The sequence below is a fragment of the Stegastes partitus genome, unplaced genomic scaffold (genome assembly GCF_000690725.1).
Source record: "Stegastes partitus isolate 25-593 unplaced genomic scaffold, Stegastes_partitus-1.0.2 Scaffold327, whole genome shotgun sequence".
In the NCBI taxonomy this organism is placed as follows: domain Eukaryota; kingdom Metazoa; phylum Chordata; class Actinopteri; family Pomacentridae; genus Stegastes; species Stegastes partitus.
The window spans coordinates 341,382-366,411 of record NW_007578058.1 but is presented as its reverse complement, the minus strand read 5'-3'; the positions used below and the strand labels follow the sequence as shown (position 1 = coordinate 366,411).

Below are 25,030 nucleotides of genomic sequence, written 5' to 3'. Positions count from 1 at the left end.
GTTTTTGCACTGGACCATAAGCTGTCATGCGGTCTGCGTTTTGCTGTAGTTTTGTGCAGCCCCTCCCTGTCGGTGCATTAGCAAGTAGCAAAGTAAAATCTTCCTTATGTTTTATCCAGAGAAACAGTTGTATTCTGGGATAACATGCCACGTTTCTGTGAATTTTACTGAATGCAAATCAATTTGGTTGTATTTGCATTTAGCCACAATACCAACGAGAAAAATAAAAGCGTTAAACCTTGAATTTTACACAACTAGATTTAAGAGTTTTGCTCAAATTAATCCAGTGTTTAATCCAGTGTTAACAAGCGACATCAGTTTGACCTCACGAAGTTATACGTCTAATAATGATGAGAAGTCGTAACCCTAACGCCTTATATCTGTGCTGTTAAAGTATGCAAAATATTACATTTTATGAAACTTAAAATGAAAATGTTTAACATTTTGATATTGTGAGTGTGTGTCAACATTAAGTTTGTACATTTAAAGAGAACTCGGGACAGGAAGACGATTCGTGTTTGTAAATACAGATAAAGTTTGAGGTTTTGAATCCGGAGCTGCCGTAAAGCAGCCTTTTGTTTGTCGTGCAGCTGCCGGTTGCCATAACGACAGTCAAGATGGCAGCGATGGCGGCAGGAGATGAGCATGCTGCCTCTGAAGTTCTGAGAGGAGTCGCTCGACATTTAAATTGCCTGAACGAGGACAACAAGGCGACACGAAAGCGAGCTCTGGAGTTAATCCGGAAGGAGACGCTGGATAAAGGGCTGTCCGGCAGCGTCCTTCAGGAGGTGTTCTCTGCCCTCCTCAAGCCTCTGCTCAAATGTCTGTCAGACCCGATGGAAAGATGCAGAGAAACCACGATAGCGATGATAACGGACTTTATTCGATGCGTCCCCAAACCGGAGGAGTCGCTGCCTTACCTCATGCCCTGCCTGGCTCAGCGGTTTGGGGAGAAAGAGGTCCTGGAGCCGGCGGAGGAGCTTCGGCTGTCGGCCACGGAGATGCTGACTCTGACAGTGGAGGTGTGCGGGAAGCATTTAGCTCCTTTCCTGAGCGAAACGATCCGCATACTGCAGAGGGGCATCGTCGACCCTTTCCCAGATGTCAAAAGAGAAAGCTGCAGATGCACCGTGAACTTTGCCAAATGTGTGCCAGGTTGGTGAGAAGGTCTCTGCTGTTGATGAAGTCTGTTACCATGGTTTCAGAGCACGCAGACATGTTTGCGACACAGAAGCTGTCTTTCCTGCTTCTGCATCTGTATTAAATGGCTTAGAGACGGCATGAGGTTGTCTGGGTTACCATGGGTAGTGGTCAGACTGTGCTGAAACACTTCAATTGTCATTATTAATTCGCTCTAATTATCTTCAATAAGCGATAGATAGATAGATAGATAGATAGATAGATAGATAGATAGATAGATAGATAGATAGATAGATAGATAGATAGATAGATAGATAGATAGATCCAGAAGCTCACACATGCTACATTTAAGAAAAATAAGGAGGTAACGTGCAAATCACGCTGGTATTTTACAGTAAAATGAGTTCCGAAAAGAGCATTAAAAACTCTTTAATGCAATAAGCATATAGAATATAGCATATAGAGGATTATTGCACAGTAGGCAATGCAATAATGTGTGCAAATGGCCTTTTTTTGTTTTCTGTTATTCCAATAATCATTGCACTGCCTCTGTGTCTTCTTGACCTCTATAGCAGATTTCATATTCGCTGATCCTGGTTCTGCTTCCTGTTCAATGGGATTCGTTTTTCTCTTCTGTCACAGTTTTGCTCACAGGGGGATCCAGGGAATCCTTGGATTTGTTGGGTTTTGTGAGTATTTTTGTTGAGTCGTAACTTTGATTCTAAATTGTTCAACCTGATCTTTATAAGTATACTGTAGGGTCTTAGCTTTAATATTCATTAAAGTCAGCTAAAGTTGTACTTTATTGTTTTTTGTAGGGTGTTAATCCTTAATATCTGAATTTCTCAGGTGATTCACATCATAAATAACCCTGGAGGGTCGTGACCTCAGTATTTAGACTTGATGCAGGGACTGAGGTGACCTGACCAAAAACCTCATTCTTCCCCAGCAGTTCCATTTAGTCAACATGAACTGTTAGTTTAGTCCAGGAAATTTTCATTTGGGATGGATTTCTTGTTGGGTAGTGATGTTGTTGAAGGACACGCTTTCCACAGTTCCCAACTGTAATTCTGCCTTTGAAACCACAAAAAGACATTTAAAGATGTAAAATAATAGTTGAGGCAACCAAAGATCCTGAGATTATTTAGTCTCCATTTCCATCCATTTTCTATACACCGCTTAATCCTCACTAGGGTTGCGGGGGGGCTGGAGTCTGTCCCAGCTGACCCAGGGCGAAGGCAGGGGACACCCTGGACAGGTCGCCAGTCCACCGCAGGGCTACACTTAGAGACAGACAACCAAGCACACTCACACTCACACCCACGGACAATCCAGAATCACCAATTAACCTCAACATGTTTTTGGACTGTGTGGGAGGAAGCCGGAGAACCCAGAGAGAACCCACGCTGCACGGGGAGAACATGGAGACTCCACGCAGAAAGATTCCGGTGCCCCCACCGGCAACCTTCTTGCTGCGAGGCAACAGTGCTACCAACTGCGCCACCTTGCAGCCCTTATTTAGTCTCATTTTACAAAATTGTATTATTTTATTGTATTATTGAAGCAGCTTTTAGTAACTTAATTTAATGTCTTTCTCTTCAGAGCACTTTCACATGCAGGCTGAGAGTCTTGTGAAGCCTCTCACGCTGACGATCGCTCATCAGCACTCCCGGGTACGAGTGTCTGTCATCGAAGCCACTGGTGCAGTTATTCAGCACGGCAGCGGCAAAAATGTGGACGACGTGCTCTCTCACTTGGCACAGAGACTGTTTGACGACTCACCACAGGTTCTGTTTCTGTAAATAATCCACTTTCAGAGCTCCCACTGTGTGGCCTCTCATGTGCTTCTTATTAAGTTATCTACCTCCAGGGTCTAAAAATCAAAGTGATTTGTCTCTGTGTTGAGAAATGAATACTTAACCGCTAGAGGCAAACATTTTTTTGCTAAATTATGCTTTTTCTCATTCTTTCTTTTGGTCCAGGTGAGGAAAGCTGTGACTGCAGTTGTTGGTGATTGGCTGTTGCACATGAGAGACCGATACTCTTATTTCCACAAACTTATCCCACTCCTGCTGAGCAACATCAACGATGAGATCCCAGAAATAAGGTTGATAAGTGGACAATGTCGTTATTTATATTATGTTTCCTTCAACATTAAAATCAGCTTATATAGTATGTGTTATTATTCTATTACATTCTATTATGAAGCAAAGACTAAAGATCTACAAACTATGATTGAATAACAGTGTGTAATAATGAGGACACTGTTATCTATCATGTTTTTACTCCCTCCTTCAGACTTCTAGCAGCTGATTTATGGAGGCAGGTAGGCACACAGTGGGAGAAGGAGAATAAGGACGACATCAAGGACAAGATGGACTTCCTTCTCACTCCACCTCCACACTACCCACCAGGAGGTCAGTCACTGACAGCTCTGCCATTTTTAATTAAGATACAAGCCGATTAGATTAATAGAAGAACTCCAAACTCAATACAGTGAATGATGAAAAACTATAGGCATCAGAAGCGGCCCACATTTTACACTGACATATTCATGGTATTCTAGAAGTTCTTATTTTTTAGTCTATAGATATTTATCGCTGGGTAAGACTTACTTATTCTCAACGTCTGGATTTGTCCATATAAACTCTGTGAATGGCTGGGAACAACACAATACATCAGACTTTGCTCCATGTAGGTGGAAGGGCAGGCGGATTAGGCAGCTGTGAGTTTACCTCCTTATCTAAACTCAAAGCCCTTAAAGTTGGCTGCATGTTTCTTGAACTGCACATCAGTGTAATGCTTAATGTAATAACTAGACCTCACTGCATTAAATCTTATCTCTTTATTACAGCTGTCTGTAGTTATAACATACAGTAAAAAATGATGCTGTCTATGACAGCTTTGTTGTCGGGGCAGGCACTGGCTTGGAAAGATAAGTGTCTGCCTCAGGGCCAGGAATGAGTGTGAACCTGAACATGGTCATCCACAGTTTGCCTATAGGGCCAGGGTAAGTGTGTGTGTGTGTGTGTGTGCAGGTGTGTGTGTGTGTGTGTGTGTGAGTGAGTGTGTGAGTGTGTGAGTGTGTGAGTGTGTGAGTGTGTGAGTGTGTGTGTGTGGTACAGGTCCTAGGCTCTGCATTTGGATAAAAGCTCCTATACATGTCCCACAACTACACATGTGACAATACAGATGAATACTGTCTGTGCCTGGGGACAGGACAGGAAAGGAAATAGTCTCTCTAACTCTCTCCCTCTTTGTCTTTTTTCTTTCTTGCCATCATAAATCTGTCAGGCCTCCCAGTGTGAACAGGTCACAGTCAGACAGTGAGAGACGACCAGAAAGGGTCTTGTTTGGTCTTGTCCTGGTGTGTTTGTCTGATTTATCTCTTTCTTCCTTTAGCCCTCTCTTCCTTTCTCATTAGCATGCCTATAGGAGAAGGAGAATAAGGAGCTGGGGTAGAAAAAGAAGGAGGAATGGAATAAGAATTAATATATAGAAGCCTATTTAAGAATTAGTCCCTCGTGGGTAAATCTTAGTCATTGGAAGTTGTAGAAAACTTGATGAGCTGGAACTCAATCACCTGACATTTGGAAATATGCCAAACAGCGTTATTTATTCTTCAGATGGTTTATGGATTGCAACATTTCACAGTTCTCACACAAGATAAATAGACTACTTGTACACAATGCAGTGCAACCAGAAGATATGTCAAATTTTGAGTCACATTAGTCAAAAATAAAATGCTCACGAGCTGTATTTACATGACCATGTAGGCAGTTTTAATGAGGAACCCTACTTACCCTCCTGTTGATTGCTCAGTAAATCTAGAAAACAAAGTAAAATATAAACTGAAGGTTCAGTAGATGAGGCAGACTGTGAGGAAGTGAGTTCTTCAAAAAACATGCATGTTTTGTTTTCTCCTCCAGTGGAGCGTCCAGGGCTGGGCTGCAGAGAGCTGGTGGTGAGAAACCTGGGGAGGCTGGTTCCAGCCATTACCCATGATGTGACTGACTGGCTGGTGCCGACCCGGGTCAGAACCTCTCAGCTTCTGTCTGTGCTGCTGCTCCACGCCGAGGACCACAGCACCCAGCACCTGCAGCCTCTCCTGGCCACCCTGTACCGGGCCTGCACTGACACAGAGAGAGACGTGGTCAGCAGTGTGAGTTCCAGAGAGCTAGAGGAATGATCACATTGCATTTTCTATTTTTGTATCAGAACCTCTGCACAGATTCAGTAGTATAGAGCTCTTTTGTGATATTTTAATTATTTCTAGATGAAGTGATTTCAAGGCACATCTGTTTAGTCAGCACTTTTAGTTCCATGTCAGTCTATCCACTGTCCCTCATTTAGACTGGGCCAAGCAGAGCTCAAGGACTTGGGATGCACCTGTTTACATTTGAGGACTGTACAGATCTTTGATGTGCGACAAATTAAAAAAGGACTTCCTGTCCTCCCATCCTCTTTCACGCTCCCTCCTGTGTCTGTCTCGTCACTCTCTTCCTCTCCGTATCAACCATCAGTGCCTGGCAGCTGCTAAACTGTTGGGAACCTTTGTTCCTCCGACCGTCTTCCTGAAGCTGCTGCTGGAACATGTGGCCTCCCCGTCCTCCTCCTCGCACCCCTGGGCCCCCCTCATGGTGCTGGCTGCGGTGCTGGGAGGCTGCTCTGGACCACTCCTCAAACCACATCTCCAACAGATCGCCAACACTCTAGTCCAGCCTGACGTCTGCCAGGAATATCAACAGGTCAGCAGAGGGAAGCTTGGGTTTGGTTGTGGTTAACCTGTTTTTAACTCGCATATTTACCTGAGAATGACTGTTCTTCCAGTAATGCTACCTACCTCAATCACACCCACTATAAACACATCCTCCTGCTGTTGTGAACTGAGTAGCTTCAGTGTAGTGGCAGCACCTACGGGGTTTATTGTGAAGTTATTTGATATATTAAATCATTAAACTCAGACGTGTTTTGCTGACAGCTTGCCAGCTTTTCTCTGCCCTCAAGGGATGCCATGTCTTGTTTGTGCCCCCACATCTGTGTGCATCAGCTGTTTCCTTCAAGTCTTGTTAGGTGATCTTGGCAGGATCATAGAGGGTCAGTTTCTACTTTCTCTATGTACCTTAGCACTCTTATTTTTGGCAGCAACAGTGCAGCTGTCATACCGTATATTTCTTGCCTAATTTGTCCCTTATGGAAAAGGTTTCGCGATAAGGTGCCACATCTCTTAAAAATGCTCTAGCTGACGAGCGTTTTCAATAGCACTACTGTACATGGTGAGTTCAGTGGGTTCGCTGTTAAGTAATTCTCCAAGATGCCAACCCTGCTAAAGTGACAGTCAGGCCACATGGTGTTTTTAAAATCTAACATTTCAAGTCTTTGATCAAACCTCTGCTCACACGCAACTTTGAAACATGCTCCTGCAATGTTGCACATCTCTGTTTTTTTTTTTACATAACTGAAAAAAAATTATTAAAAATGCCTTTGGAGTTTCTCTGTAAATAACATTCTGCCAGTGGAAAAATCCCACCAAGTCCAGAGCAGTCGCCTCCATGCTGCTTTTCTGCTTTCACCAAATATGTTTCCCTCTCAGAATCAAAATAAGTTGTCTGGCAGGGAGCTATTTTCTGATCCTGCTGCACCACCTATACCCATGACCCCATCCCCCTCTCACAGTGGCCGGCAAGAATTTCCTCCCTGAGATAATAATAACAAAAATTCACTAATTTCACGTGACCCCTACATGGCTGCTCCGACCCCTCGGAGCAGACAAGGCAGCACATAGGCTTTGTTTTCTTTTATAGCCATGTGTAAGGTCTTAGCACCGGACTCTGGTTCAGCCATGCCATTAAAAGAATCCCTGAAATTTCAAAGCCTGCCTGGTCAAGGCCGGTGATAAATGGAGAGGAAGACCGACCTCTCCATGCCCTCCTCCGTCCGATCCAGTGGGGTCAACCAGAGAGAGAATTAACCGGACGAGACAGGCGCATGCTGTCACACAGATGCAAGCAGACCTCTGCTTCCTTTCTGTCTGTTTCTCCATCTATCTTCTTCTGTCATTCTCTCTCTCTCTGTTTCTGGGGCAAAGCAAAGACCATTGTAATTCAAGAGCTCGCCCAGACAAAGCACCTGCAACATTCTTTGATAACCAGCAGAATTCATAGCAGGGAGAAGGACTAGATCACTGTGTTGAGACCACAGCGTCCAGAATGCCGTCTTTTTTTCTTATGGTGAAATCCTGACCCAGAGTGTCTTCATATTGTTCGTATTCGACTGACCAGCTTGTGTTTGATATTGGTTTATTTACCTGCGGACAGAATTACAACATGCAAATAGCTGACTCACTGTTTTGTTTAATTTTACTTTTAATACAACTAAGGCATATTAAGGCGATATGAAAAATACATGTGTTTGGATCCAGTTTCAGAGGAAGTTGAGAAAAGGTGAAGTTTGACTTGGACAAAATGAAGCGTGTTAAGAAATGAAATATAAATAAGCTTCAAAGTGAACAGAGGCAGGGTGAACTGCGAGGCTTTGTGGGGAGCTGAAGATTTTAAAGCTGATATTTGATGTTTCTGTGCAGCCTCTCAGACTCTTTCAACTCTGTTTTCTTTTCTTTATTCCAGTAGGGGGAAAAGGACAGCTTACAAAAATACATGGCAGATGCTTAGCAAAAAATAAAAACACTGACCCTAAATTGAAGGCGATGTAAAGAAATTGAGAGAAAATGAAAAGCGAGCCTGTGGTTAAAGAAGCCACCGTGTTCTGAGGTAGCATGTGTGATTTATATGGGGTATCTGCTCATGAATCACATATGGGTTTCTTTTTAAAAGTGGTATTCCACAGAGATTTGACAAACGCCGACCATCACACACACACCTTACGCAGCAGAGTATGGCTGTCTTATGTTGCCACAGTGGAAGAGGCATCCCTGTATAATCGGAGTGAATAGGTAAACACAGTAAGAGAGGGGAGGCTCTGTGAATTAGTGGGCATATTTAGGCATATCAACAGTTAAGCTGTCTTGGTGAAACTCTGTAAAAAGTGTCACAGATCAACAGGAGGGTGGTTAGAAAAAAAAAAAAGGTTGTCTTTTCATTTAGTCTGTGCATGGGGATGTTTCACACTGTCACAACATGAAGGGTTTTTCCTGAATATGCTAACATACCAGCATGCATCAGCGCATCTTCCAGCGTGCCTGCTTGTCCACCCTTTGTCCTGAATGACTGCTAAATACTGCTCCACTGAAAAACAGAAGAAGAGAAAAAAGGCAGGAGAGACAGCTTCACCTGACTGCCGGGGGTCGGCATAACATCCACTCCCAGCGTTTGTTTTCCTGTTGCCATAGCAGTATCAGTAGCTGTGGGGGGGTGGGCTCCCCACTAGGTAGGAATCCATCGCCTGGTATGGCTGCCTAAAGAAGAGTTGTGTAGGTGTAGCTGATGTATCCAGCAGTGGACAGATGCACACACGCTGTGTAATGAGGGCCCTGGAGTGTGCCCAGGCCGATGAAACCAGGTGTATCTCGCCTGACTCCAGGTGTCCACCTAGTCATTACATCGCACCACTTTTTCCGCTCTCAATCTTTCTCGCTCTCGGCCAGCCCTAATGGTTGTTTTCTGCGCATGTATAATATGCATGTCTGTATGTGTATACAGTAATGCATGTGTCTGCCACTGTTTGTCACGTTATTTCCACTGCTGCTTCCTGCTGTGGCCGGGATTCTCCCCATCGGTGACAAGTCATTCAAACACCAGTGCAGTTTGTTAAGCTGCTGGTCAAGTCTAGTCACCTGAAGAGCTCAGAGCTGCATGGAAGTTTAGTGTAGCTTCACACTGCCTCGGGATAAAAAAAACTATTTACCAACACCCTGAAATCAATGCACAGCCAAGCTTTACTCTAGTGTGTGCGCAAGACTCTGCTGCAAATTAAAACATTTGCTTGTGCAGACTGGAGGTACTGTAGCTCCTCTACTTCCTCACAGCTCCTTGTATTTTAATGCTGTGAGCATCTTAACACTTGTTTCCTCCCAGACAGATGCCAAGCAGTGCTGTACAACAGCAGCTTATATTTGACATAAGATAGTGCTCCCCCTAGTGATTGGGCTCCGGTATCTGCCAAATCAAGCAGAGAAAGTGGCCTCATGTTTTGAGTGTTAGAGGCTGAATTAAGTATTTCTTTCTCGTCAGGACTCCAACTGCTCATCAAAAGACCAAACACCTGGAGGGAGCTTTGCCTCTCAGCCCTCCTCACAGAAAAACACTCTCAAACACACTCACTGCTCCCAACCCCCCCATGAAGCCCTAATGACAGGCGGCGTGAAAACAGGAAAAGAGGCCGTGATCCCAGTGATGGCATGGAAATTAGCCTGAGCTGCAGGTCTTTGTCTAAACATGAGCTCACCACAACGCTGGCTGACAAGTGACAGCAATCACACAGGCTCATGCTTGGAGATGGAAAAAATGTTAGTCAGTATCTTCATCATTCAGCTGCTATTTGTTTGAAATAGGACAAGTGAGCATTTAGTTATTTTAGCAGCATCACCTCTTAGAATTTAGATGAAGGAGAAAGTGGAAAGGGAAAGGAAGAGGCTGTGAGGACTGAAATAGGGTTCTGCAATAGCGATGCAGAAAATTTAAGCAGAATTACAAGATCTCACAGCAAAGAAAACATCCAAGACGATGTTTTAATAATTCTTCCTTACTCGCTCTTTTCCAGGTTATGTACTTGGAGCAGTTGTCGGCGTGTGTGGAAATGCTGCTGCATCAGTGTGAGTCGGACTGTGGCTCAGTCAGCCTGCAGCTGCTGCAGGTGCTGGTCACTGTTCAGAGTCTCTCCACCGAGCCAACGCTCAGCCAAAAGGTGAGAAAACTCAGCGGTATGAAGGTACAGTTCCAGATGTGTTCTTTCTGCTGCTCTGCCATCGCTTTGTTCCACACGAGCAAACCAGCACACTGTCTTACCTCCGCAATGCTTAGTTTTACTATGATATGGCCTTTTTTCTCTTCGCTTTTCTTTTTACATCCTTCTTTACTAGAAAGGTGACCGTGTTTTATGATGCAAGAGAGATATTCAAGGAATGTAAGCATTTGCACTGGTTCAAAGTGGGCATGGCCAACAGTATAATTACCCACTTAGCCAGGGGAGCTGAAATTGCACCTTTGGAGTAAAACTTTAAATCCAGTCTTGGGTGAAAGGAGGCGGGTGAAAGAGAGAGATGGAAAGAAATGGAGAAAAAAAAAAACAGATGGGGAGGGATGAGTTGGGTTTCGTCATAGTTCTGTGTAATCGGTCCAGCACCACTTGGTTCCACGAAGCCCCCTGAGCTCACAAAAGCCAGCTCACTCGCAGGTAACAAGTTCTCGTCCTGTGGTCACCCTCCAAATGCAGGCGGCAAACAGGAACAGTGACAAGTGAAGCCAATGGTAACTGAGGTCAACATGTCATCTAAGTGCATGTCGCCGTAGTACACTAATGACAGAGCGAGGAGCGGGAAGGCTTTGGCGCAGATTTCTACTAGACACCACACGGGCCACCAGTGTGACTGTGTGTTTATGTCTGTCTGCATTGGTGTATATGTTCACACAGGGAGCAATATTAGAGAAGAGATGGGAAGGGATGGATTAGGAAAGAGAGGGAGGGTGAGAATGGCCTTGGGCATTCCCGGACCCAGAGGAAAAGAAGAACTTGTTTTCCCAGAAAAGGGGAATGTCTTTCCCATCAATGGACAGCTCAGGGTTGTCTAGTCGTCTTCTGAAGGGCCGATCTGTGACTCAGACAATGTCTCTGTCCCTGTGCGTCCCTATGGGACTATGAAGGGAACTATGAAGTGCCCTGAAGGTCAATTCCCCTGCCCCAAGAAGTCAGCTAATTATTTACTATCCTATCTCTCATTCCTGCCTTTTCCTCTTAGCTCAACTTTATTGATGTGTGTCTGTGTGTGTCTGTGTATGTGTGTGTGTTGTTTCTGACGGTTCCTGTGCCTTTGTGACATCCTGTGTATCTGAGTTTTTGTTTCTGAGTGGTTTTATGTGTGAGACCTTGTCGTGGCTACTGTGTTGTTCTTCCCATGGTCTCACATGATGCTTTGTGCCTCCCATACGAGCAAGACATGACGAATTCCTGCAATTATAGAAAACAGCAGCTGTTAATCTTTTTTTTTTCTCTTCTTTGTTTCGCCTTTCTCCTTCCTAATGTTCTCGATCTCCTTTTTTAAAGTAAACTTTGCTGCTTCAGAATGTGTTGACGTCCGTTTTGTTCCACCTATCATTCTCTCCCCCAGGCCTTGGAGACTGTACAGCTCTTGTGTAAGGTGCAGGGCCTGGACTCAGTGATGGAGCTCTATAGACAGCATATGGGCCAGCTGCTGGACTGGCTGTCCACCTCTGTCAACACCTGGTCCAGTTACTCCCCACAGAGACTCCAACTGCATATCATAATCATTCAATCAGGTGAGACCTGAAGCCTGTATTTCAACAAGACATTGCCAAATTTTAATGCAGGTGCTGAAGTTTGAATGTATAGATGACAATGGTAAAACAAACAAAACAAACCAAAACAATAATAATAAGAAGAAATACAGTATTTGGTTTTGAAAAAATCAGTTTGTCAATTCATAATGTCTGAACAAGCTCTTTGGCTCAATTTCTTCCCAGTAGGTTGGTGATCCATGTAATGTTTTATTTGTTTAAAATTACTTCATGTAGTGGTTTGTTCAGAAATGATATGTTACAGAAAAAATCAGCAGCACTGGATCTCTCTGGCACAAATTATACAAATACTCTAGTGAAGGCTTTTTAATGAGTCTGGTCTTATGATTGTTCTTCACCTGCACTCAGAAAAGTAGCTAAAGGCATCTACCACCTGGTAGATGTGTTAGCATTGCTCCTTTCTTTATTTTCACATAGTCCCACAATGCTCCTGGCATAAACTGCAGAATTATGGGTCTGTGCTGGTCAGAGTAACTGTCAACAGCATCCCTGGTGATGGATGTGAGGGCTGTCAAATTGCCAAATGTATAAGATAAAAACTTACATGATTTATTACTTGACAGCCGCCCAAGGCAGTGTGTACAGTGTCATTGTGCAAGCCCAATAACCATCACTCACAGGCCTCGGAGGCCTTCAAACCCTGTAGAGGACCTTGCTGTTACCCAAACAGAGAGGCTCATGGTCAAACAAAAAAGTCGGGCTGCCATTAGCACCAGTTGGCTTGCTGACTTTTTTAAATCCTTGTCTCTTCTTCTGTTTGTCCGTCAAGCTGTGTGTCTTAGACTTGTCTAAAGCACTTAGTCCAACACTGGTGTGTGTGTGTGGCGTAGAAGGTCAGAAAGCTGTGACCCTTGGTTTGGTTCTGAGACTCCACTTCCCCCCCCCCATGCTATATAATCCTCCATCATCACCACCTCCATGTACCACGCTTTCATCTCCATCTCCTTTTCCCTCCCTCTCCTCTCTTTCTAATTGACTGGGCAGCTGGGTAGCATTCTAATCCTCTCTCTCTCTCTCTCTGTCTCTCTCTGTCTCTCTCTCTCTCTCTCACACACACACACACACACACACACACACATCTTACTGACCAGTCCATTCAGTCCACTCAGTGATCCCTTTGCAGGTCACTACATCAAACAGCAGCAAAGCTCCCTGCTCTTGACCTTCTCTCGGATCAAGGCCACTTTGAAGCTCAGTGTGTGTGTGTGTGTGTGTGCGTGTGTGTGTGTGCGTGTGTGTGCGTGTGTGTGTGTGTTTTATTTGCACATGTTGAATGCTGCTTTAAGCCTCCCGACGTTTTTAACACAACCCAAGGACTTTCCTACAGGCAGCAGAACAGACAGCGTGTGTTTGATGCGACGGTGATTAAGGGGAATCAGTCTTCCTCTAGACAATTGACGGCAGTTAATATGGCAACTGAGAATTAGTCATTTGTCTGCTCATCAGCTCTTTACCGGAGACAGTAAGAATAATTTCCCTCCCGTGTCCTCCACACAGTCTTTTGTTCTTTGTCGGGTGTCAGAATGTCTGATTGTAGATATTTTTATTTGTCTTTCCCGTTATCTACAGCCGGTTCTAGTGCCTTGCTCAAGGACAAGATGCATGCTGACTCTCTCTGTAAACAGTAATGAGAGTTTGTGTATTGAAATCTACTATTGCTGCCTTGATCACCTGCAGACGTTTCCTAAACAACTCTGGCTAAATGACACGTACTTTTATACCTGCATTGCTATTGGATGAAAGGTCTCTCTCTCTGTTTTTCCATATTTTTTATGACGCTGGTTGACATCCTCGGGCAGTCGCAGGATTTCCTCTGTCTCCTCTCGTGTCTGCACAATTCGGTCCAAACACTTATCACCCATTACTCACACCCAGATCACTATATATGCCTCTGTAAACATGAAGTCAGACCGTTGGTGGGTAAGTGTGTGGGCATGAGTGTAACTGGGAATATTTGCACTGTGAGTTTCTCATTTTCCTGTAAAAGGCATTTGAATAGAAACGCTCTGTCACACAAAGATCTTTTTACATCTCATTTCCTCTGCACTATGTGTCACTGTCTCACCAGGCCACTGAGATCTTAATAACACAAGCACTCTGGTCAGCGCTGAACAAAAAGGTCTCAAGAGTGTGAAGATTTTGTCAAAGATTTTTTTTTGCTTTTTTGATGTTTGGTCCTGGCAAAGAACTGTTGAGAAAATTTACAAATGCATATGTCTTATCTCTGTTAACACACTATTGCTTTCAGGGACAGGTAGAATTTATCAGTTACATAAAAATAAAAAATAAAAATTTTTAAAAACCCAGAAAGACAGAATAAGTTTGAGTTATGTGACTGTTGATGGAATCCTGGTTCCACCTCTGCTGAAGTGACATGTAGCGCCCTGTTTTCATGGCGGCACAACACTGAGAGTAAACACACCAACCATGCTGTCTGTGATTCCAGCTGTAATTTCCTTGACCTTTAAATTATTGTCGCGCATCTGTGTGGTAATTTCAGTGCCTCTAGCAGATTGCAGACTGGATGGTGTACAGGTGCACTAACAGGTGGGAGTCACATTCAAATAAGGCAAAATCCAAAGCTACATTCATTTCAATAATACCATCATCAAATTGCAATTGACGGAGTGTCCAGTGGCCTAGTAGTTAAGATAGATGCAGCATCTCCAATTGTTCCCTCTTCTTTTTCTCTTCATTCATGGTGTCCAGCAAAACTAGTTGAACTAACGTCCTTTATGTGTGCTTGTCCTCGTGTGTGTTGTAGGTCCAGTGATTGGGGAGTTTTTGAGCCAGCTGATGCCTCTTCTCTGTAGCTGCCTCCAACCAAACAGAGACCCAGAAATGAGAATGAGCATCTTCACAATGTTTGCCAAATTGCTGCTGGATGCAAGCAACACACTGGACTCCCGAGGGTGAGAGACACACATGTGCACATGCTAACAGTGACACCGTCTTGTGCATTTTAAGCTGAACAAAGAAACGCACAGTGTTGAAGCTGAATTCTGGTTTAGTTTTCCACCCATTCATCACTGCATGATGTTACACTGAGCTTCAGCCTCACTTCGTTCAGTAAGTTCGTCTAGTTTTCTTAGTAATCGTGAGCAGCACATTTTTAGGTTTCGCCCAACATTGACTTTGCACCATAATTAGCACAGTGACCATAATTAGACACGCACACTCTAAAACCAACAAACTGTCTTTCAGGTCATTATGATCTTATTATCTTATTTGGGACTTTGACCATCAGCGTTATATCCAGATGCGAAGCCGTCAGTGGTACTCTAGAAGTGATAAATCACATTCCATGATCACTGCACAGTTAGTGAGGATTTGAGTTCAGATGATCTCTTAGGGAGTATCAGATAGACCAGCTTGGATTAGTTAATAACTTCCCAGCTTGCCAGAAGAAGAAGATGGCACATGCTGTCTGAGAACCTTTCATCAGTAATTTGGATGGTTATTGACAGATGAAGGTGCTAGGATAGCAGGGATGACTGACTCCCCCTGCCAGCACCCGCCCTGCAGGGTCCCACCGAGCCCTCAGCTGTGCAGCCTTCAGCCTGGGCTCAGAGCCCCAATCTGAGGGAATGCATTAAACCTGAGGCCCTCTCTGGGTCCCCAGCGATCACAGCAGCTGCTCCTGTCGATCAGAAAGACAAACTGTGTCTGTGGTGTTGCCATGGGGACATCTGTGCAGTGTGTAACTAACCCTAGCTGCAGCCAAAGCTTTGTGTGGGTCAGTAGGTATTTCCATTTGTTAATAGCAGGAACAAACTGGTAATCTTTGTACGGGAACACACTGAAAGTACCTTTGGCTTAAATCACTAAAACCGTATATCCAAGACAAAATAATGTCCTTGTCAGTGAAATGTGTTGCATAAACAGGAAGTGAGCCAGAATTTTCTGCCACCTTTGCCAAAAATGTGGAAGTTAGAAATTCTGCTTTCATCATTTTTTTTTTGTTGTTGTCCATAAACGTGCATATTAGACAAAAGAATCTCTGTCTGTTCCAAACCCCAAATGTGGCCACCTGTGCTGCTAACTGGTTTCTCATTCCAGAGCTGTATCTGCGGTAATCACAGAACCACGAGGAGACAGAAATCATGTTATACCTTCAGAAGGTTTCAAACAAATGCTTAAATCACACTATGTGGGGTTGTGCGGTCTGCCATGATATCTCCATTCACACTCATCTCATGCCTCCATTCATGATTCATGGTCTGATCTTTGCTCGGCGGATTGCAGGCCACACACACGCTATATGTCATCAGGAGGACAATGATAGTCATAGAGAAAACCTCTTTTCTTTGTTCTGCGACCAAAATGACATAATGACAGCTCCACTATAGAACAAGCAGAAAGGGAAAGTTTGTGTACATGTAAGTGCCTTTCATCCACACACACGCTGATAATGTTTTTGTTTCATGTGGATTTGTGTGCTATGATTAAAAAGCTGGATGTGAAACCTAAGTAGAAGGTGAAGTGTAAGAAATGAAAGTTTATACTTTTTTTTTCCCCCACTGGATGTGGCGGGCCAAAATCATGCGCCACTTGCAGGGGAGACGTGTGCTTTCATGCAAGTACGAACAGTAAGAGACACATCTTAGGTCCTCATTTCAAGTTTCAAGACATTCGACAGGAAAAGTAATGAATAAGAAAGTAATGCTCAGAGGTCAGATGTTCCTCTTCTTCCCATGTAGTTTCCCTCCTGTCAGGAATTATCTATCAGTAATACTAATAATAGCAATAATCCATCCATCCATCATCTATACACCGCTTACTCGGGTCGTGGGGGGGCTGGAGTCTATCCCAGCTGACTCAGGGTGAAGGCAGGGGACCACCTGGACAGGTAACCAGTCTATCACAGGGCTACACTTAGAGACAGACAACCAAGCACACTCACATTCACACCTACGGACAATTTACAATCACCAATTAACCTCAACATGTTTCTGGACTGTGGGAGGAAGCCGGAGAACCCGGAGAGAACCCACGCTGCACGGGGAGAACATGGAGACTCCACGCAGGAAGATCCCGGGTGTCCTCACCGGGATGCGAACTAGCGACCTTCTTGCTGCGAGGCCACGGTGCTAACCACCGCTCCACCTTGCAGCCCTAATAACAATATTAATGATAAGTAATGTGAAGCATGACAAAAGAAAGCAGATCTGATTTTTGTTTGTTAGATTAGGTTAAAGAAAAAAAGATCCCAGGACAATAATGATCATTATATGAATATTTTCAACATCAACATATCAGGATACGTCAGATTTTAGTGGGTTGCACAATTATTGAGATCACATTTTTTTATATGTGGTAACCTAATTCTTAGTTTTACTAACAGCTTGCTTAGAATCAGGTGTTTGAACAATAGGAACTTGTGCAACAACGTCACAATAAGTGCAATAGACAGTTTTGCTAAAATGTGTCTGCAGAGACATTTATTCTCTGCTTTGTGAACACAAACAGCTTCAGTGTGCACAGACCCATGAGGTGTACAGTCAGAATTCCCTGGCACTTGGTTTGTGTATTTGTGTGCATGAACATACAAGTAAAAGGTAAAATCCTACTCTTCTTTCCACTGGACATCATCCATGTAATACGGAAATATGTCTTTCCATCCGCTGGCTTCACTCATGATGAGCTGTCAACACTTGTCAAGATGAAGCAACTGGCTGCATTAGTGGCACACAGTCTCCCCCTACTGGCCCTGAAGTATCACAGCCCACTACATCATATACAGTACATGACAAGTTTATTGTGGCACCAGCTGTACAACCGAAGGCCCGAGGCACCTAAGAGTGAGTTTGCAGTAAAGCACAGTGCAGACTGGTAGATGTGGATGTCAGAGGGCCTAAGCCAGCGTGGAAAAGAGAGGGAGGAGAGGAAGGAGGATACCCAGATGTTGTAGTCGTTGCCTTCTGCTTTCCTCCACTGCCCCCACCCTCCCGCCTTGCGAACAGTGTGGGAAAATAACTGTATGATCGTATCGCCGTTGTGCTGCAGCAGTTCTGCTACATTCCCAACAGCAATCATCACTCACAGAATATATGATTGGCAAAAACATAAAGCAGGAAAAATTCCTTATTCTGTCTCCTTCATGTTCTGTGCATCATTCCAGGTGTTTCCGTGATGAGTCAGAGAAGTTTCTGTGCGACATCTTGCTTCCTAACCTGGTGTGGCACGCCGGCCGCACTGCTGCTGCCGTCCGCACCTCCGTCCTCAGCTGTGTGTTGGCCCTGCTGCATGGAGAGGCCATCACACCTGGACAGGTACACACACACACACACCGGCGCTGCAGAGATGACATCTGCTAATCGATCTGCCAGCACAGATGCACAGATAACACACAGACGTTTTAGTTTTTTTTTTCCATTGCCACTTTTGCTAAGGGACCCAAAAGGCCTGGAAGCAAACACCGGATGTGAGCCCCCTCCAGCAGTGTGTCCTTTTAATCTCCAATCTGCAGGAACACTTTTTTATTGACTCAGCTGTGAAGGAAAAGATGTGGTAGTGCATTCTTGCAATCCATCAGGGTTTGACATTTACTTGAAATTCTCTGTTTTGTCCATTTCACATCAAAATAGACGGTCCCACTTGGCCTTTTAGGAAAATAAATTGTCCGCCATCTTTCTCTCCTTGGCTGAATGAGTTGGCCACAGCAGGTAGCAGGTGTACGCAGGGGCAACCGAGTTCACATACCTTTGTCCCTGAGGAACAATGCTTCCACTGTTCTGGGCCCTTGTTATATGTAGGAACTATCACCGGAACATGCCCTTGCACCTGCCTGTCAGAGCATGTGCCGAGTTACAGTATGTGTGCGCACACACGCACATCTGGCTGCGTTTGCCCTCGCGTGTGCTGAGTGACCAGTTGAAACTGGCTCACGCACCTTCTCTATTCACACATCTTCAAGTACAAGGCTGTGCAAACATCTGGGGGGCAATGTGAACATGGGTGTGGGTGTGTGGGTGTAGGTGTGTGTGAGCAAACTTCTTCTATCTAATGTCACCCAAACGTCCTCACAAGAATAGAGAACCTGGAACAGGGCGACCGCAATGCTTTGAAAGTTTGGGTTTGAAGATGAGTTGAGATGAGATAAACAACATGTCCTGACAGATGTAACAATAGAAAGTTATGTGTGTGTTTCCACAGGCACGTCAAACAGCCTTTCATTTAGAAGGACATTGTTTCCTCACTACTCCCTGTGAAAACAATTAGCAGCTCCAGTTACACTTGGCACCCTCAGATTGACACTGATGTAATGCCGGATCACTGCTCTGCCAAATTTTCCTCCTCTTTTTGTCTCCTTCCCTCCCTCTCCCCTCGCTCCGTTTTTTATTGTTTCTCTTGCACGGTTTCGATAGCAAACAGACAGCGTGACAGAGGTTTTAGCCATCGCCTCTTGGCCTTTGGCTTAGCATTCCAGCCTCACCTTGTTTGTCCATTACCTCCGTTTCTCATCTGTTGGTGGGATGAAAACATCAGTCCTCACTGGACTTCAGAAGTTGGGCTTCATGTCTGCGTTACTGTACAAACTGATCCAAACCTGTGTCTGTCATACTTAGGGTGTTATTTCACTCAGACAATTTAAGCAAATAAAAGCCTTCTTACCTTCTTTAAGCTATTAGTGATGCTGACTTCAGTGTTTGGAAGCAGTCACTCTAGTAGGCTGCAGGTTCATAACCCCTAAATGAAACACTTAGAAACTAAACTTCACACAAACACACGTTTTAATGTGTAAACTACAGACAAAGTCACTTAGTGGGCTTGAATTGTTTTATGCAGACAGACTTTGAGCTTACAAGGTCTGGCTTCTGGCTTTTCTGTGTGCAGCTGCTCTGTCTGGAGGAGAAGCTGAGTCCCCAGGTGCTGTCGTCCCTGGATGAGGACTCGCAGATGAGTCGAATGTTAGCTTGCCGCTCTCTTTGTGCCATACTCAGACTTGTAGGAACCAGTTTGAGCCATGAGGCACTCAACAAGATTTACCCCGGTAAGTGGCAAACACTCATTTGCAAATCATTGCCACCTAAATGTGTGTGTATATAAAAAATATTACATGCTTTGCAGTTAGTTTTGTATATTTGCAAACCAGTTTGTGTACCTGACTTAATCAAAGAACAGCAGATCCACTGAACAGGAAAACTGCCCTGTAATGCTTTGCGTGCTTTCTTCCCTCCACAGAGCTGCTGAAGCGTCTGGACGACAGCAGCGAGGAGGTGCGCAGCGTTGCTCTGCAGGCTCTGAGTCTGTGGCTGTCCAGCCTCACCAAAGACTACAGCCTTGATTTCTGCACTCCTCACCTGCAGCTCCTCTTTCAGCAGCTCCTCCTGCACCTGGACGACCCCGACAGCTCAGTACAGGACCGAGTGCTCGGTGAGACTGTGTGTGGCGAGTTTGTACGGTTTCAAAGACGAGGACAGAAAGTTGATAGGTGGTGATAGGTAAACGGCAGGATGCACACGTCTGTGTTCAGGTCAAAAATGAATAATTTGTCTGGGTTTCAGAAAAGTGGACAAAAATATCTCTTTTTAAATATTTACGTTTTAGAGTCCTCACATAACCGTAACTCTGGACAGCACATCGAAGACTTTTCTGTAGTTGGCCTTCAATTCATTGTTTGTTTTGTTTTCTGTTGGAAGCTAGCAGTCTTTAGTAGCACCTCCTGATAAGATCAGTCGCAGACTACTCTATATGACTTCAAATGATGTGAGATGGGCCTTAAATGATATTCTGAGAAGCACAGTCTGCTGATAATCATGATGGTGAATGTGAGGCTGTGATGCTCAGCAGATCAGCCTGCTGTGTCTGAGACACTCACAGAGGGATGAGAGGAATTTGGAGTGTCCTCTATCAAAGATTATTCTACTGGCCCGCTGCCAACAGACCCTCCTCTCCCTTATTTCAAAAGCTCCCCATTGTCCTTCTTTTCCACACAATTTATCACCAAGAGCAGCGTGAACAATTTCCCCTGCCAGAGTACTTTAGGCCTGCTGAGGGCTGGGCTGGTGGTGGGCTTCAGCAGTGAAATACAAGATCCAGACATGGATAAGCACCCACCTGAAGAGCAGTTTGGTGGGTTAATACGTGAAGCCTCTTATCTGTAGAACTCCACACAGACACCAGGTGTAGACTGGACTGTGTGTGGCAAATCACCGGCTTCTCTCTCCACAACCGTCCCACCTAACGACAACCACATGAGGACCGTCTTCCTGCCCGTCCGGCTTAATCCCTCTGTCTTTTATCTGTCAGTCGGTCTTCCTCCTCTCATGCTCTCTGTTTTCTGCGACAGCCTGCAGCTTCACGGTTGTGTTTTATTGATGTATCAGTGGAAAGTCTGAGCGGCTTTTCCTGAACTGCGTAACCAAGGCAACGCTCCTCTGGACTTTCACTGGCTCCCACTCACATGGATGTTAGCTGTCATTACTTCTGACAGGACGCAGGTGAGCGCTGATGCTTTAGCCAGTGTTGAGAGGCCTCACTGCAGGATCGCTCATCTTCAGAGGGACAAAGAGAGAGAACACATTCTCACACTCACCAGATGCAGCAATAGATTCCATACCATGAGTTCTAGCACGCTAGCTCTTGAAGGACTTACAAAGACAATAAGTAGTTTTATTGTTGCTTATCAAGTGTCTGGAGACCTTGACTGCAGAACACGGATATGTAAATTAGCATAATGAATGGCCAGATACTCTTTGTGTGGTAGAAAACACTCTTTTTAAATACTTTCTTATTGTCTCAACCCATCCTGGACACTTGATGATGGGCTTAGCCAAACCAAACTCCTAAGAATAAATCTGGGGATATTCTATTTTTTGTCTTATTGTCAGCAAATCCATGAAAAGCTCAACGCCAGCCTTGGATTGATTTTGCCAACAATTATTATCTGGGCCTGGTATGTCTTATTCCTCGGTGCCAGAAAGCTCCGTTGATGTCCAGAAACGATCAAAAACCCATAAATGAGCCGCGCCGTTGCACCGGGTGATATGTTCCTTCATTTTCCATGACTGTGAGCCCTTTCTTTATCTTGAGTTAATCCCACATCCTCAGTGCTGCTGCCATAAATACTCACTAGAGCACCAAAAGGAACAGTCGAAAATAGCCGCAACAAAGGCACAACGTAATCCTGTTTGGGTAACTTTTGGGAACATCAACCTGTTTTACAAAAATATGATTGCTTACCTGTTATAAAAAATGAAACAAGGTGGACTTGGTGCCTCTGGGCTTTGGGCTGGGAGTCCTAGATGTAGAAGAAATGACTGAGAGATCTATCGTCAGTTTTGGTCTTTTCATGGGATTTTTGGACAGTAACTAATAATTGAATACCACTAACCCCGTGCTTGACACATTATTGGCTGTTGCCAGGCTAACACACTGTTATTAACCATACCTTCGGTGTTTTCATATCTAGTTATTTATCTAATTCAGTTATTTGAACTGTCCAAGCGGATGCTTGATGAGGCAGGGTAATTGATTTCAGTGAATGAAGAGCATCATGCCAGCACATCTGCCCCGTACAGTTTCAGTGAATGTGCCAGTGTGCACAGCCAGGTTCTTCAAACTGTGATCCTCTGGAAGTACCCCAGATTCTTGGACAGCTTGGAGTCTCTTTGTGAAACGCGATGGCTTCACGTCTTGCTGAGTGATCGTCTGTATCTAACAGCACCCATAACCGCCTGTGCCCCAAATCTGGAAGCATTCTTCTCTCATGCACGGCTCTGTTTGAAGCTTTCTTCTTCCCTTTCTTCTTCTCTGTCTCTTTCTACTTGTTCCTTTAATAGTTGATCCCATTCTTATGCTTCTTGTATTTCAAACGCATATCTGTGAAGTGGCTTGATGTCTGCAGCATGTCCTGACAGAATGATGGACAACGCTGCCATGCCCTCCCTCTCCTCCCTGTTGGCATGAGTATAACTCACTTCTCACAAGCCATCATTGTTCTCTTTTAATTCAAAGTCCCACCTCCCTTCATCCATCCCAGCTGAGTACAGTATACACAAAAGCTAAAAATCCCCTCAATCTCCTTGAAGAACAAAGGCGGGTATCAAATGATGAGTTTACATGAGCTAACTCATCCGGAGTGATGGCGTGCCACCACCGGGGCAGCGCTTTAGCGTCGTCGTTTCTGAAGCATTTGCACATTGACAGCAATTGAAGTAATTCAATACACCTCTGAAGTTCAGCAGATAATGTGGGAACAATGGGAGGTGAGACATTTGAACGGTGGCTGATCGCCTCCCAGTGGAAGGACAGGGAACCTGCACATGTTTGAGCTGCAGAGTGAAGATACTGTAGTTCATCACTGCCATCTGCTGGTGGGATGACTGCTTTAACTTTGGTAAGACTTCAAGCAGCTGACTGAGGATCGAACAGAAGGTACCTGTTGGCACAAAGCAGGGATGGCTGTAAAAAAAAAAAACATCAGAAATGTTCCTGGTTTCTGAAATGTCACCAAGAACTGGCAGTTACATGAAACTGTGGAAGTCATGACAAACGCTGGAAAACCGAGAACATTTTCAGATAAAGCTGCGCATCTTTAAAAAAAAGCAAAACAAGGCTTGAAGACACTGGGCTGCTCTGAGACCGGGAGTCTAGCAGTCCTCAGAAGAAAGCCTTACCTGCATCTTCGTCACAAAAGTCAGCATCTGGATCAGCTAGAGCCATTTTGGAAACCAACGCCGCAGGAAGTTGAATGTCACATTGAGCTGTTTCTGTTTGGAGAGAAAATGGAGCAGAATTTTATTAAAAGAACACCTTGTCTGGAAATGTTCTGCTTTGGAACAACGTGGCACATAACAGAGAGAATTCTTCCAACTGTTATCAAATTGTGGTTGAAAGAGTCCAAAGGAGAAAGTCGTTGTTTCCACTTTCCTAGCTTATATGTGGAATGTTAAAATCCTACTTTTCCTCTGTGACTGATGTCATTCGCTCCAAGTCTTTGTTAAATCTACAGCAGCCCCACTGTGATTTAACAAGGTTTGGATGCACAGCACAAGTTTGTATGGAGCCGCTCACCAGGCAGACATAGCTACGTACAATTTAGTTGTTTACATATTGGTACTTTTAGATGTTAAAGTAAAATAAAATCCCTCTCTGGCCTTTAATTAAACCCCAAAGAACTCTCCTCTGTGTATCAGCGTTACATGTTTAGAAGTTATGTCCATGAAAACAACCTCCTCCTGCCTTACAATTGCTTAGATGTGACTTTGCACCATTACTTCCTCCATGAAGTCCCCCCACCTCACAACACCCACCCTTCTGCCGCTCACTGCAGCTGGAGCACACCAGCTCACCCACAGCTCTGCTCAAACACTGTACAACTGCTCTACTCTACACCATCCATCCATCCATCCATCCATCCATCCATCCATCTATCCATCCATACACCAGTTGTTGTAATTCAGTCGTACACGTTTGAACCGCTAATCCATTCAGAAGAAGAACAAGGGTGAATATTTGTATATGTCTCTCCTGCAGAATAATACTTTAGCATTGGATCAGCTGATTATGATGCAGCTTCACTTCAGTTATTTGTTCCATCAGACACAACATTTACTAATTTCAAGCTTTGTTGTTCATGCAAAGGGTTTATTTTTGGCACTGGATGTTCTTTCGTGCATCTTTCTTCTTTGTTCGATTTTTATCTTGTGCTGACCGTTGCCGTGTCTTTGGATTTGGTGTCTGTTTGTGTCCAGAAACCCTGAAGAAAGGCAGCTCGGTCCACCCGGCGCTTCTGAAGCAGGAAGTGGAGGCTGTGAGGGACAAACAGCGGAGTCCTCTGTACTGCGACCTGCTGCTCCAGCACATCAGCTCGCCACCCACAGAGACCGCAACAGGCTGACTCTTCAAATGTTTGCAGAGACTGATGATTGTGCCTTAACCGGAAGGACGTTCACTCTTTGTTCACCGATTTAGAAGCAGGTGGCAGAATTTAAATTCAGAGCAGGTGTTCTGTATTCATTCCTTTTCTTGTTCTCCTTTGGTTCTGATGTTTGGGTCTATTGAAAAATAATTTGTTTTACTGTGTCTTTACAGTGTTTGCATTGTTCCTCTCTTAGGGTGCCTGCACTCAAAATCCCATGATGCTGAGAGAAGCTGTTCATGTGATTTTTAGTTGTTTTGATTTTTTGTCAGATTGAACTGAATGAGATGTGTGGATATTTATATCGTTTTAATAAATCTTTTAAATATATCAGGAGACTTTTTAAAAAAAAACATATTTACAGCTTGGGGATTTGACGTTGTTTTCATGATTATTTTTCTGTTAATATTCTTCATCGACGCTCCCTCTCCTCCTCCTCTCCTCCTCCTCTCCTCCTCCTCATGCGCACCCCGGAGTGCAGCTGCTGATTGTCGGTCGTCCGGCTGATGTGCTGTCCGACCCAGCACCATGTAGC

At 44.4% G+C, this 25,030-nt stretch overlaps 1 protein-coding gene across 1 annotated transcript; it reads left to right on the top strand.

The window, feature by feature from the left end:
- The first annotated feature begins 617 nt into the window (after window positions 1-617).
- dnaaf5 (dynein axonemal assembly factor 5) lies at window positions 618-24,825 on the top strand. Its single transcript, XM_008283790.1, has 13 exons — window positions 618-1,155; window positions 2,743-2,927; window positions 3,123-3,247; window positions 3,439-3,557; window positions 5,070-5,302; window positions 5,664-5,888; window positions 9,859-10,002; window positions 11,423-11,591; window positions 14,395-14,542; window positions 17,752-17,902; window positions 19,467-19,623; window positions 19,815-20,006; window positions 24,329-24,825. The coding sequence occupies exons 1-13, from the start codon at window positions 618-620 to the stop codon at window positions 24,472-24,474; spliced, it is 2,532 nt and encodes an 843-aa protein (XP_008282012.1). The 3' UTR covers window positions 24,475-24,825.
- The last annotated feature ends 205 nt before the right edge of the window (window positions 24,826-25,030 follow it).

Bases quoted from the DNA above. Each gene is read 5' to 3' on its own strand.
- dnaaf5 (XM_008283790.1), top strand. From the start codon at position 618: ATGGCAGCGATGGCGGCAGGAGATGAGCATGCTGCCTCTGAAGTTCTG. The intron at 1,156-2,742 runs GTTGGTGAGAAG...CTTTCTCTTCAG, and splicing joins CTTTGCCAAATGTGTGCCAG to AGCACTTTCACATGCAGGCT. The intron at 3,558-5,069 runs GTCAGTCACTGA...TTTCTCCTCCAG, and splicing joins TCCACACTACCCACCAGGAG to TGGAGCGTCCAGGGCTGGGC.